Here is a 13,563-nt window from a genome sequence, read left to right as displayed (position 1 = left end):
AGGGACCTTGCGAACGTGCAGGCAACGCACCGGAGTCTAGGATATCAGTTTTCTATGCTGCCACGTTTTTGTCCGGATGCGATGTCAATAGGCGCCAGCCGGACGAGATGGTATTGAATAGAGGATGCGCGTGGATGAGCCTGGAAGCGCGCTGTATGCCGTCCCTGGGGAGTCTCTTACTACTAGTAGTAATGCAAGTATTTGAAGTAGTACTGTACTAGTAAGTACTTACACCGCAACGGGATCCCCACCTAGTCAGAGCCTGAGTCTGACATCTGTGACATCTGACGTCGTTGGATGGCATTGAGGGGGCAGGCAGCTGGAAAGTGGGACAGGTTGCAAATGACACCAGCTTGCTGCCAGGTTTGGCTGGCAGCAAGCTGGTCAAAAGGCTGTATCAGAGCTCTTGTATCGGATGGAAGAGGATTGATGCTCTACCCAAACCCTACATGGACTTCGGCTATAGACCACAAATATATTTGCAATACACTGGACACGGCTATCGGTACTGTACGTTACACATCCATGTTGTCAGCGCCAGCGGCAGAGGCCGCGTTAATAATCGTCGCATCCATGACACTTGAAATCTGCTGCTGAACGGTATCACCAACGGTCGCAGTGATGGTGTAGTTGTTGACACCATGGGTGCCACGATCGTGCTCGAGGATATTGCGGAAAGCCCTGCTCCGATGATGAGCAATGCCAGGTAGAACGAGGAGAAGTCCACTGACCGGGTAACCATGCGTGCATCCCCATTTGCCTGTGCACGAATTGCGCCAAGGAAGTCGTCGACCTTGTTCCAGAATTTGGGGTGACTCGGGTACTGCATATAAACATCACGCTATGGCGCGTATGAGCACAGCAGAATTAAGAGAGAGGAAGGAACTTACAATTAGCGCAACACGAGCACAAAGCTCGATTGTGACCACACAATTGCTGCCTTCGATGAGTTCCTCCGAGAGCGCATATATATTGACGTGCTCTTTGGCCAACCCAAAAGAGTTATCGGTGCGGTTATATTGAACCGAGAGCGCGACCTGTATTGTATGCATCAAACAGATCCACACAGACACGAAAGACTCGGACACACCTGCTTTTTGATTTTGGATGCGTCTTCAGAAGATTCTGTTGACAACGATGAGCCAGTGATGAAGCAGGCAGGACGGAATTCACAGACCAAGATTATGTTGACGGGGACCTTGCCTTTGTAAGAGCCGAGCTGGGATGACAAAAGCGTCGCAAGGCCAAACTTGGTGAGGCCGCGCTGCCAAGATATTAGGAATAGTCTTTCAAAGCAAAGATATCAGTGCTTACACGGGTGGCATCCGACATAACGTAGGGCGGGGTAGCAATGACGATATTACCAACAAGATTCTTGAGCGCCATGATTTCGACCATGAGCTTAACGAGGACCACATTATCCAGCTCCTGTTGGCCACGTTAGCAGTGAGAAACGGGTCAAGACAACGTACCCCGAGGAGCCCAACACACTCGCTAGTCTGGTCCTGGTGAAGCTGGCGCAAAGCAGCGAAACGCTGGATGGATTCGGTAGCATTCTGACGAGGGATAAGATTGAGACCAGGAAGAGGCGGCATTTCATCGATTGTGGTATCAGGAGTGCTGCCAGGAATGAAGCTGAAGGTAGGCGTCATCTGCTGCATAGCACCAAATATGTCGTCGAGACGGTTTGCCGTGGGGGTGGTGGGATCAGCAGACATTGGAGGTAAATCAGTCGAGGATGTCGATGGGAATTGAAGGCGTCGGCAAACATCCTTATGTACTTTTTTCGTTGTCGACCCAGTGATTTTGTGAGCAACAAGACCGCGACGTAAATCAGGGCACTGGAAAGGTGACGGACGGCTGATAGGGAGTCGGAGTGGGCTGGACAATAGCGCGAACAATACTGGAGTAATATGGATCAGGGCTGCGCGACAGGTGGCGTAAATATTGCGGAAAGGAGAGTCGGTCTCACTTGAGTCTTTGTTGACCACCCATGCCTGGCCGAGGAAGTGGAGCGAGGCTGAATGAAGAAGGTAAGGAAATCAGCACTGGCAGCAGTAAATGTGGATATTAGGACTCACTATGCACAGTTTGGAGTACGAGAAGGGATGATGACCGTGTCTTATGTCGAGTTTGCGCTGCCGGAAACCCACCCGAGCGACATGTGTGGATTGGGAGGAGAAGTACAGCCAAGCATGAAGAGTCTGAGGAGCACAGCAAGGCGGTCGCAATTGTAAGCGCTGGGCAGCAACGACTGAAGGAGCAGGCATTAGTGCAAGCTTCTTCTCGCACTCGGCTCGCGCTACAGCGTCCCACACAGCCCATCCGGCCTCCCGTGCCCATGACGCGCGTTGCTGGTGGTACCAAGTATGGCGGAGACTGAGATGTGGCGCGCGTATGAGGAGGACGGGGCAGCCTTCAGTGCGGGGCTGGACACGACAGACAAGAGTCGAGTGGCTCACAGCCTCTTGGATCGACAGGTGGAGCTTTTCGGGCTATGGGACCCGGAGGGAGTGACACGACGGTTGGGGTTTGGAGATGGGACAGTGGAGGAGGTGCTGAATGAGCGCGATGAGGAGGAGGACTTCCTCGCTGAGCTGCTAGCCAACGCGGGTGGGTGTTGTTGTCAACGTGGGATGACAGCGGACATGTGACATGCGGACTTGATTCTGCTGTCCATGTCCGTTTCGCTGACCCCTTCAAGCTCTTGCTTCATCTGATTCGCCTTATAGGTGTTGCCGGGCCCACCGAGGAGGAAATCCAAACTGCTGGCACCCAGAAAATTGCGTCAACCACCGGATACTTCCCATATCCGAATAAAACAGTGTGTTTTCTGTCCTTTTTGACCATGTTCTTCTGAATCAAACGCGGCGCAGATGTTCCTCCTTGACATTCTCGACAACCTTTCACGACTTCGGGTCTCCAAATCTCTCATGCGCCGTTATACTGTGGATCATGCGGGAAACGGGCGCTCAAGATGTTCCTTCTCTCGAAGGCCTCAACCGAGTTCAGAAGGAAATTCGTGCTGAATCAGGCATCCCTACCCTCCCTTGCCTGTCGCCACTGGGCAATGTTTTTTTTATGAATGACCCTTGCGCAATCATCGCACATGTGAGTATCTCGACTTCATTGCCCTGTGGCCTGTGGAAGACACACTTATGACCATTCAGGATTGGGCTAACCCTGCAATCCGGCAGCACATTCGTGTCTATCCGGAAATACCTACCGATGGCATCATCCGCGAGATCTGGCATGCGCACAAATGGCGGAAAAATATGGACCTCGACGCGCTGAGTCCCATGTATGACGCCGGCAATGCCCATTTCTATGTCAACGAACTATGCCGCGTTAAGGACGGCCACTTTGTGATTCCTATACGCTGGGTCACTGTCAACTCTGCCGTTTGCGCAGATTGTTACAGTGTCGAAATTGACGAGGTATGGAACTTGTTCTGTCGCAACTCAGGCTTACTTCCAGCAGGCTGGGGAGGCGGTGATTGATGATTCAAAGACGTCCCTCGTTGCGGCTGCCGATATGAAGGAAAATTATCTTGACCTGCTTGATCTTGGAGCGGTGCCGCAATGGAATGGTAAGTACTGTCCGCAATCAATTCTTCCACTTCTCACGCCAGCAGCGGCGACATTTTCGAAGGGACACCCCGCAAGGATGCCCAATCGTAAACGTGCCATTGCGGGTGGCTGTCCCATGTACACCAGCCTTGTCGATTACTTTGGTGACGATGTGTCCGGAAATCGTTCTAAATCATGGAACAAGCATTGGAACGCGTATATGACACATCGGAATCTTCCCCGAAAACTGCTGCAGCAAGAATATCATATCCATTTCGTCTCGACCTCTCCCAATGCGTCCATTTCCGAGCAATATCGCGAATTCAAGACCGCCATTGAGTGCGCGCCTCCATATATAATTACGGTATTCTTTCTGATAATTTCAGAGCCACACACACCAAGCCAATTGCTGTACAAGACGACGCAGGAAACACAACAAAGATCTGCGTCTACTGTAACGCCGGCCCTTCCGACAACCCGATGCAGAGCGAGGTATCGTCTCATATGGGTGGCCAGGCGAACTACTTTTGTCGAAAATGCAAGGTCGGCGGTCCGAAAGCACACAAGCACTCGAATGTCGGGTATGAAGAGCTCTTCAAGGTTTGTGTTCCCTTCTATTGGCCGACATATAAGCTAATGGCGACAGCCTGGTATTCCGCGAACCAAAGAATATGTACTCGACGAGTTGCGGCTCCAAGTCCGGCATGTCTGTGGTGGGACAACAATGGACAAGCTCCAGAAGATCCAGCGGAACACGGGCGTGAAAGACGCATATACACAGCAATGGATCATAGGTCTCGAGGCCCGTTTTGCGCAACTAAGTGTTGCCGACCCCGAACGACCAGCAGCCAACATCAAAGCGGAGCTTATGAAGTGGGTGGATGAGAACGACGAGAAGATTTATAGCGCTTTCTTGCGAACAACAGGTACAGTTTGACCAATTGTGTCATAAGCATGAGTATTGACGCAAACCCATACTAGCATTCGATCCTACACACGATACACCCATTGAACTCTTACACACGATTCTACTTGGTGCAGTCAAGTACGTGTGGCACATTTCGCACACAGGCTGGTCCGACAAGGAGAAGACAATGTATTCACAGCGCTTACAAGCGACCGAGACGAGCGGGCTTTCCATTCATGCCATTCGTGCTAAATACATCATGCAATACGCCAATTCACTAATCGGAAAACAACTCAAGACTGTTGTTCAGACGGGAGTATTCCATGTGCACGATCTGGTCTCGGATGACCATCTCGCTGCATGGCGGGCATTGGGCGAGCTATCTGCTTTACTTTGGGTCCCCGAAATTCATGACATTACTCAGTATCGTGTATGTCGGTTCCGCTGTCATACCTCCCGCATTCTGACTTGCACTCTAGACCGACCTTGAAATAGCTGTCGCAAACCTGCTTGATGCTGTCGCTGTCATCGACCCTTCCAAAATCGTAACGAAAATCAAATACCATCTACTCGCGCACGCTGCAGACGACGCAACAGAATTTGGCCCGCTCATTGGCTTGGCAACAGAGCTCTTCGAGAGTTTCAATGCCATTTTCCGCTACTGCTCGATCTTTTCAAATCATCTGGCACCAAGTCGCGATATAGCTATTCAGTTGGGAGACCAGGAAGGGTTGAAACATCGGCTGACTGGTGGACTTTGGGCAGCAGAAGGCGAGCAGAAATGGGTCCGCGCCGGTACTGGTGTGCGCCATTACTTGGAGAAGCACCCCATCTTGCAGAAGCTCTTGGGCTGGACACCGCAAAAAAGCGCGGGATATTGGTACAATGCTTGCATTCTCATAGCCCCTTCTCATAGTCGCTTATACAGGCATTGTCAAATTGGCCCCACTTGGACGAGGCGAAGATAAGCGTGTATTGCGTCGATTAAGCGCTACAACAGCAGCAAAAGCAATAAACTATCGTGATTACATCTCGAACTCGGTCTGGGACTCCGGAAAATCCTTTATTTGCCAGTCGCAGGATGAATGCAGAGTCGGGTCTTGGGTGTTTACATCGTGGCTATCGACTGATGTGAGTTTTTACCCTCGTCCTTTCAGCGCCCTAACAAAGATTAGACTGTAGTTCCCGCCCGCATTGTGGAAATCCTCCAGGGTACTGAGACCAACCTTGCTGTTTTGGAGCGATTCCAAACATCAGCAGCCCGTGATTCGGTGTATGGGATGCCAGTGTTGATTCGCCCCAATGACGAAACAGTTCTTTTCGTTGTTCCGACTAAGGTATGAAGTCTCAAATGCTTATATTCCACTTACATAGTTATCATTCTAGGATGTCGGCTTCAATTTCAATGCACAACATGACTGTCGTGCAGCCCAATGCGCCGCCACCGGTTCCCGTGCCATTATCCAAGAACGTGTCGCGTCTGAAAAGACAGAACATTTCATCGTACACAAAGACCTCGAACGCTATATCATCAACATTCATTCTTTCCATAACGCCCACCTCCTTCGCGAAACTCTTCCTCGCAAGCTCTGGGCCCCAATTCCGCTCTTTAATGATCGTTCAGCAAAGCATATTGAGTTTGCGACCCGGCTTCGGAATCGGAATACCGCTAAGGCAGCCAAGGGTAATGCTGCAATGGAGCGGCGTCCAGTGTCCAGCGGTGATGGAGCTGCCAATCCAGAGTCAGAATCAATTGGAGCCGCCATGCAGCAAGGCAAGCGCCGCCGAGCTGAGGATATTGACTCTGATTCAGCACCGGCACGCAAGCGCACTCGCAAGGCCGCTCCCAAGAAAAAAAAGCCAAAGTTGCCTATCATTCCCATCGCAGTCTCTGTGGCAATTTCAGGAACCCTAGGTTTGGCGGCAGGACGGACCAAGCGAACGATCACGAAGACGGCGAAGGCGCTGGCGGCAGAGGAAGTTTCGAGTGATTCCGAGGGGGGATCGGAAAGCGATCAGGTGTCGGAAAAAGATACAAGTGATGAAGAGTATCAGTCATACGGCGATAATGAATAGTTTAGATTAGGACACTGTCAGCTATCATAAATACATGTTGTTGCTCCTTTCTCCAGCTGGTGTGAAGCTGGTTGTCGAGCTCGCGTCCGGCTGATGCCTCCCAGATAGCAGGCACCTGTGGGCCAGCAGACCCCAGCTAGGCGTTCCGCTGGACCCATCTGACAGCGACAGCCTGTCACTGTATGACGGCCCTTTGGCGGTGTACTTATTGGCGGGAAAGCATACTCACCCCTGACACATGATTATTAGTCACTGCAGAGAAGAACGTGCATCCTTCGGAGTCTCCAGCAGCTAGTAAAGGTGTGCTTGCTCCAAGGTCGGCTTGTTGGCGAAGGAAGCAGAGCTAGAGGATCGAGGAAAAGAAGCAAGAGCTGACTAAGCTATGATCACGTGCACAATTTTTGCCTCCTCTTCGTTTCGTCTCTTCCAGCTCCAGTCAACATTGCATAATGTGAGACCTGACTACATATAAACTACTTGTACAACATGACAGAGCAAAAAACAATAGAGCAAAAACAATGTTCATAGAACACCGCCTAAATACTTCTCCCATCCATCTCCGACCAGCCATCCCTGGTCTTTCGCCCGCAACGTCGTGCCCGCGAGGACACACAGCCCCAGCCGTGCCACGACATACACACCCCACCCCGCCGCCCTGCACGAGCGGGTGGACGTTGTTGTGCACGTCCTCCACAGTATGGTGGTGCCCAACAAACGAATGCATGAGCGCCAACATGACCGGACACCGTTATAAGGACAGAAAAGATCCGCCAGAGGACGCGTTCGGCAGCGGAGGGGAAGGTGCTCGACCACGCCAAAAAAATACGGCGCCGACGAACATGCCGAGGAAGCTGCTGAGCTTGAGGGGGCGGAGAACTCGGCGTCGTGGGGGGAGTGGGACCAGAAGTCGGGCACGGAGTGCGACGGCGGACGGGGTCTGTAGTGTGTGTAGGCGCCTTGAATAGGGCCCCAGACGCATCTCTCCACGTAAAAGTTGTGGCCGTGTTTGCCCAGGGAAGCAGTCGGCGCGGTCTCTGCGTTGTCGCCAATGGCAATCGCCCTTTTGACCCCCTGCGGCTTGTACCACCAGAATCCCCAGATGAACAGGTTCACGACCGAAAACGCAAATGTGCTGACTTCGAGCTTGCTAATGGGGGAGTCAGCGCCGCATGCAGTCGCATATCTGGACGATGAAGAACGCGGTACTAGTTATGCAGGAGGGCCACGCCCTTGCTGATCTCCTCCGTCTTGGACTTGTCCTGGAGGTCGTGGACATCGATGGCCCGAATGTCCCGCAAGTATGCAGACTCTGTTGTTGATTCATCTTGGTCTTCGCTGTCGTGTTTGAGGCGCAAACGAAAAAGAGGTGGGCTGATTTGGGCGAGGGTGGTAACAGGCGCACCCGTTGCGCGGTCGACAAAGCCGCCCATGGAGAAGAAAAACCCGTGTGTTATTGACAAGCCGTAGCCTGTAAAGTCAGTTAATAATAGTAACAATTCCACAAGTCATCACGCACGTCGAGCAAACTCCCTCGCCACGAAAAGCTGCCTGGCCGCGAAGAACACCATGAGCTCCGGCGCAACGGCACCGACAAGCATCATCCACACTTTCCGCAGCGCGCCCTTCGCCTTCGACTGGCCCAGGGGCGGGACATTTGGATGCACCGACGCCCAACAGCGGCAAGCGCACGCAGACAGGTGAGGATGAGTGTCGATAGTGTGCGAGTGGGCTGCGTGGACCTTCAATGCCGCGAGCCTAACAGCAGTGGACTGCATTTGAAGCTCTGCCCCCGACCCAGCCCAGCGGAAGCTGTAGACCGTCGTTCAGCCACAAATGAGACGCCAAGCCACGAGGCAGCTCCAACGCGCTAGCTAGGGATCGCAACCGGACCGTAGGTACAGCAGTACGGCTACGGTATGGTACGGCCATACCGTACCCGTACCAAGCTCTAAGCCACAAAGTACGGTACGGTACGGCCGGAGCTCCGTAACTCCACCGTACTTGGCCGTACTCTACGGTCGTACCCGGCTGTATCCGGCGGTACGGTGATGGCTCGCTTACAACGGCCCGAGCTGTCAAGATGTTGAGCAGATCGGCACCGGCATCGCTTACGGCGCACCCAGGAGGCTCAATGTCGCGTTGACGTAGCACCTCCAATTGGTGGGCCCAATTTCCGGGCGACCGGGGCGGCTATGGCATGTGCCAAGCATCTGAGGAAGTGTCAATTCCAGCTACAAGGTATGTTAGATGGCGTTGCCTGTAGGACAAAGCAGCTTACAGTTGTTAGAAGTCTTGTTGGACACTGTCAAAGTCGTCGACAAGTCCCGCGGATGGGTCATTTTTCAGTGACCAGTGTAAACCTCCGAGTACGGCCGGATCCGGCCGTATACGCCGTATACGGTACGGCCGTACCCGTACCGCCACCGAGAATCTGCAGTACGGTACGGTTACGGTCCGGGAGACCGCCGTAAACCACCGTAAATGTACGGCCGGACCGTATACGGTACGGTTGTGATCCCTAGCACTAGCGCCATTCATTGCGGAGCAAGCCGGTGCACAGATGACGAATAGATGCAAGATAGATGACTCTGAGAGTCGCATTGGTGATTGTTTCAAGCGTAGTGGCGTCCGGGGAATGGAAGCTTGTGGAAAGAAAGAGGGAGATGGCACGATTTATCAGTTTATTTATAAGCTGGCGCATCGATCTCTTGGCAACAGGAGTGATTGATTGCAAGATTGATTTGCCTTGAATTTGCAGAGACAAAAAAGTGCCATAACAGGACTTATAACCTTTTATCAGTCTGCCATTTGAAGGATTAGAACTTGTACATATACTTATAGAGTTGGCCATGGGCTCTTGCCCAGCTTTGATATGAACTAATCCTTCCAACCTTCTCCTCTGACACACTTGAATGGATTGAATATATTCTGAATATAATCAAATACAACTAAATATATAATTACCATCATAATATATGACAGATACAATTACATTATACTGTACTATTTCGATCAGGTATCCGCATTACACGCAGTCGCGGCGCGGACACCTGTGGCCTCAGTTACGTGTTCGTGGCTTAATAAAGGCAATTTTGCGTTCTGGCTGACGTCGGGATTTCCCTCTATAGTAATGTGGACACCTTGTGTTACGTGTTACACCCCCCGGACAGTTGATCAAAATAGGACAGTAGTCCTGGTGACATGAATATATATTATCAGCACTGAAATCCAATCTCATTGGAATTCTGAATTCACTCTGCTTCCATATAAGTATGGTGACAAATTCCTGTGATTGCATCAAATTGAATATTGTAAGCCTGGTGATCTATTGAAAACTATATTTATTGTACATACAAAACTTGTTGTCAGGGAAACCTCCATCTGGGGCCGGGCCTTTACAACCCCAGTCTCTTCTCATATATTGTACTGTGGGATGTTTACAAACCATAATGAACAAATGGTACCCAACGGACAAAATCCACCTTCTGCTCCTCCCTCAAACTCAGAACAGCATAGTGCAGTGCCTCAGCAGATTTCAGCAGGTCAGGTAAGATGGGAGGCTCCTTGGTAAAATCAGCTTTCTTGAACAAATACTTATAGAATGTGTCAGTAATTTGAGGGCCATCAATGTCATTTATTGACCTATGAATTTATTAGATCAGGAAGAACAATTATAGTGAGAGTTGACAGTACCATAGGGTTGCAACAATAGAGCACATCCAAAACGCAATCAACGCCCTCAAGCCACAGCTAGAAACCCTCGAAGACCGTCTAGCGGCCATCCAGCACGACCTATCGAGCGTCGTCTACCCTGTCAACTCTCTCCCCGCCGAAATTCTGGGCCGGATGTTTGAGGTAGCCATCGACTCCGTGCCTCCCCACGAAATCAACCGCACACGATTCCGAATTACTGCGGTCTGTCGACTTTGGCGCGATATCGCGATCGCGCACCCACACGTGTGGACGCGGATATACCCCCCGCGCCGGACCCTCAATTCCAGTAGCGACTCGTTATTCGACGATTCGCTGCAGCACGCTCGCGGTTTACCGCTGGAATTCTCCCTTCCTCGCCACTCTAGGCCTCCCCATTTTCTATTCAACTCTGCTGCGCAGTGGGCCGTTGCCTCCGTGGAGAGCACCCCCTGGTCACGTTTTGCAAGCCATGACCATCGCATCGAGTGTCCGCGACTCACAAAGCTTGACATCGACTTGCAGGATTTTACGAGACCCAATCAATACTACGTGGAACTGGACACCCCGAATCTGCGTGAGCTGTCCATCCGCACGCCGAGCTACTTGACGGGCCCTTATCTCTCGTTTCCCCGCCACCAGCTGAAGAAACTGACCATCCGGCAATCGGCGACGTATGAGGAGCTCTTGCCCCTGCTCGCGGAACTAGTCGGCCTGGAGGAGCTCGTCATCGCCTCAGCTTTCAACTGGGGGGGCTCTGTGGACCCGAAGTTCGAGGTGACGCCCGTCTTGATGCCCCACCTGTCCACGCTCCTTCTGGGCGCGCTTACCAATGCCTACCTCCTCAAATATCTTGCCATCCCCGCGCTAACGACGCTGGAGCTCGCGGATTTTGACGCGGAGGAAATCCAACTCGTGATATCCTGCATCGTCCGCTCCGGCGCACGCATCACGACCCTCTCCTTGATGCCCACCGTCTACGCCGACCTCAAGCACGCCTTCCTGTCCCCCGCGTTCAGCCCAGTCACACGGCTGCTGGTCACCGCGTTCAACATGCGTCCCAGTAAGGCTCAGCAGTGCGCCGCGGACCTTGCGCGGCTCGACACCCTGCCCAACCTTGCTGCATTCACCCTGCACGTCGCCGCCGGCCGGCGCCAAGACCGGAATTGGGATCGGGACGCCAGGGACGGCCTTGTCAGCCTCGAACCCTTCCTCGAGGGGGTTGCCTCCAGAGCCGCTAATGCGCTGCAAGCTGTCGGTCACGGGATGCCAGTGAAGCTCACCAAGCTCTGCACCGAGTTCAGTGCACCAAGCAGGATTTCGTCGCAGGACATGCGTGGCGCGGCACGCTTGCAGCGGATTTTAAAAAGTCTCAGCTTGTGTATCCTTCAAGATTAGTTTTATCTATAACTACAGATTCACTACACATTTCACGATCCAGACTCTTTTTTCCTGTATCGAAATGAATATCGCACTTTGAATCGCTTGCGCCATTCAGTGGCATCCGATGATCCACCTCTACTTGCTGTTGCTTCCTTTATAGCTATATGTACAAACGAGATGAAGTAGACTCCCCCATGGAACTCTCAAAATTTTATAGGTCGCGCTCATCGACATAGACGTAATCCTTCCAGCCCATGAGCTCCTTCTCGAATCCGGTGCTCTCAGACCACTTAAGACGGAAGAGCGGGACATTAATGTCCACAGCCCGGAGGGCGGGGCACCGCGCCACCAGCCGTGCATGCAGGACGCGGGTGTCAGGGATGCCCGCGTTATCCACCTCGTCGTTCTCCCAGCCGCCCGAGACATCCGCGTGCAGCCAGAGGGAGCGGAGCGCAGGCGGGAGGAACGACGGGAGCGCCATTACGAGCGCAAGTATCTGGGTACGTGTTAGAATGGCGCGAGTCGGTCGAGGGAAGACGCACCGATCCCGTCGCGTTGTCGTCGTTCACTGTTAGCTCCAGCTTGAGCGACTCCATGGCCGGAAAGTGATTCAAAATCTCTGTCACCAGGGTGCCGGACGCCCAGTCGTCCAGCGACAGTTGCAGGTGTGTGGTTCGGGCGAGGCGACCGCGGGGGAGAGTGGCGAGTGAGTGGAGCAGCGGCGCCGCATCGGAATAGTGCAACGTAAGGCGTTTTGGTCGGGCCAGCGGGAGAAAAAAGCCTGCCGCTTCTGCGGGGCTCTGCAGCTCCGTCAGGTGAGGGAAGAGGAGTCCCGGGGAATAGTGTGAGATCTCCGAGTCCGCAGTCCGCCTGTCTTCGCAATCGATATCAAGTGATTGTACACTCGGAAACGCGGTTGCAAGCAGGGAAGGGATGACATCTAGGTCTGCAGGGTCGAGCGGCAACTTCAGTCGCGTCACATGAGGGAAGACCGGGAATCTGGAAATTTCGGCCTGCTCCAGCTCAGACCTGTCGTGGATGAAGAGCCCCTGCAATACGTGCGGTGACATTACCGCTAGCCAGCGCCCAGGATAGCTCCAGCGACTACTGCCGTTTTTCTCAAGGGTGAGGTCGACAACGGGGAGTTTGACCGCGGGGAATTCGGACAGAAAACTTGAAAGGCGGGGCAGTAATGAGCAGTGGTTGAGCTCGAGGGAGAATGCGGAAAGGGAAGAGAGTGCGTCGATCGACGCAGTTGTGAATGTGATGCCCTGCGCTTCGAACAAGCGCAAGTTGCTGAAGAATGCCATTGTGGAGAATAGCGCAGAAATCATGGTGTGGGTGTCGGTATCGTCGGAGAACGGCGCCGGCGCGTCAGAGACAAGGTCCGAGGTCACGCTGACGAGGACGACGTGTGGTGCTATGGCCGCCGAGGCAAACAACGCGAGCTTATCAGTAAGCTGCCTTCGTTGTTCTGGGGCAGGACACCGGAGCGCCCGGACGTCGTCGTCCAAGACATAGGGCTGGAAGTACAAAGAAGTGAATAAGAAGGGGCGGGCTAGGGCGCAGAATTTCCGTGAGGCGAGGGATATGTTGCGGAGGTCCGACGTGACCGAGAGGTGGAAGATGTCGAGGAGGAGCTCGTTTGGCAGCATCGTGGTGCCGCTGGTGGGGGTCAAGAGCAGAGCCGGTGCCGTGGGAATCCTGTGATGGTCACATCAGGAAATGGTGCCGCTGATCAGCTCAGCGGCGGCTTGGCAACCGCTGATCATGAGCCGTCGATCTGAAACTTGGCTGCCATGCGGGCGAAAGTCTGAAGAAGCTTGGTCGGCGACCGGTCGACCGTCGACGTGCGCCGATGATATGAGGAATAAGTACGAAGTACGCGTGTTGAGGTGTGCTGCGGGACCGGCGGGCCACAATGCACGATGGGGAATC

General features: G+C 53.1%; 2 protein-coding genes across 2 annotated transcripts; one reads left to right on the top strand and one right to left on the bottom strand.

Annotated features, from left to right (window-relative positions):
• Window positions 1-2,369: 2,369 nt before the first annotated feature.
• Window positions 2,370-6,552, top strand: MIND_00581600 (uncharacterized protein; the record flags this gene model as incomplete). The annotated part of the gene is made up of 13 exons (XM_037362575.1): window positions 2,370-2,613; window positions 2,733-2,824; window positions 2,877-2,948; window positions 3,013-3,111; window positions 3,171-3,437; window positions 3,481-3,908; window positions 3,956-4,169; window positions 4,216-4,495; window positions 4,551-4,906; window positions 4,956-5,277; window positions 5,405-5,607; window positions 5,652-5,813; window positions 5,863-6,552. 13 exons carry the CDS (start codon window positions 2,370-2,372, stop codon window positions 6,550-6,552), a joined length of 3,429 nt encoding a protein of 1,142 aa, XP_037220496.1.
• Window positions 6,553-11,836: 5,284 nt separating this feature from the next.
• MIND_00581500 (uncharacterized protein) lies at window positions 11,837-12,959 on the bottom strand (the record flags this gene model as incomplete). The annotated part of the gene is made up of 2 exons (XM_037362574.1): window positions 11,837-12,121; window positions 12,168-12,959. The coding sequence occupies 2 exons, from the start codon at window positions 12,957-12,959 to the stop codon at window positions 11,837-11,839; spliced, it is 1,077 nt and encodes a 358-aa protein (XP_037220495.1).
• Window positions 12,960-13,563: the final 604 nt, after the last annotated feature.

The sequence above is a fragment of the Mycena indigotica genome (genome assembly GCF_014461135.1).
Source record: "Mycena indigotica strain 171206Taipei chromosome Unknown Mind.scaff0005, whole genome shotgun sequence".
NCBI lineage: Eukaryota > Fungi > Basidiomycota > Agaricomycetes > Agaricales > Mycenaceae > Mycena > Mycena indigotica.
Note: the sequence above shows the minus strand (reverse complement) of the source record. Positions and strands in the feature narration are given on the sequence as shown.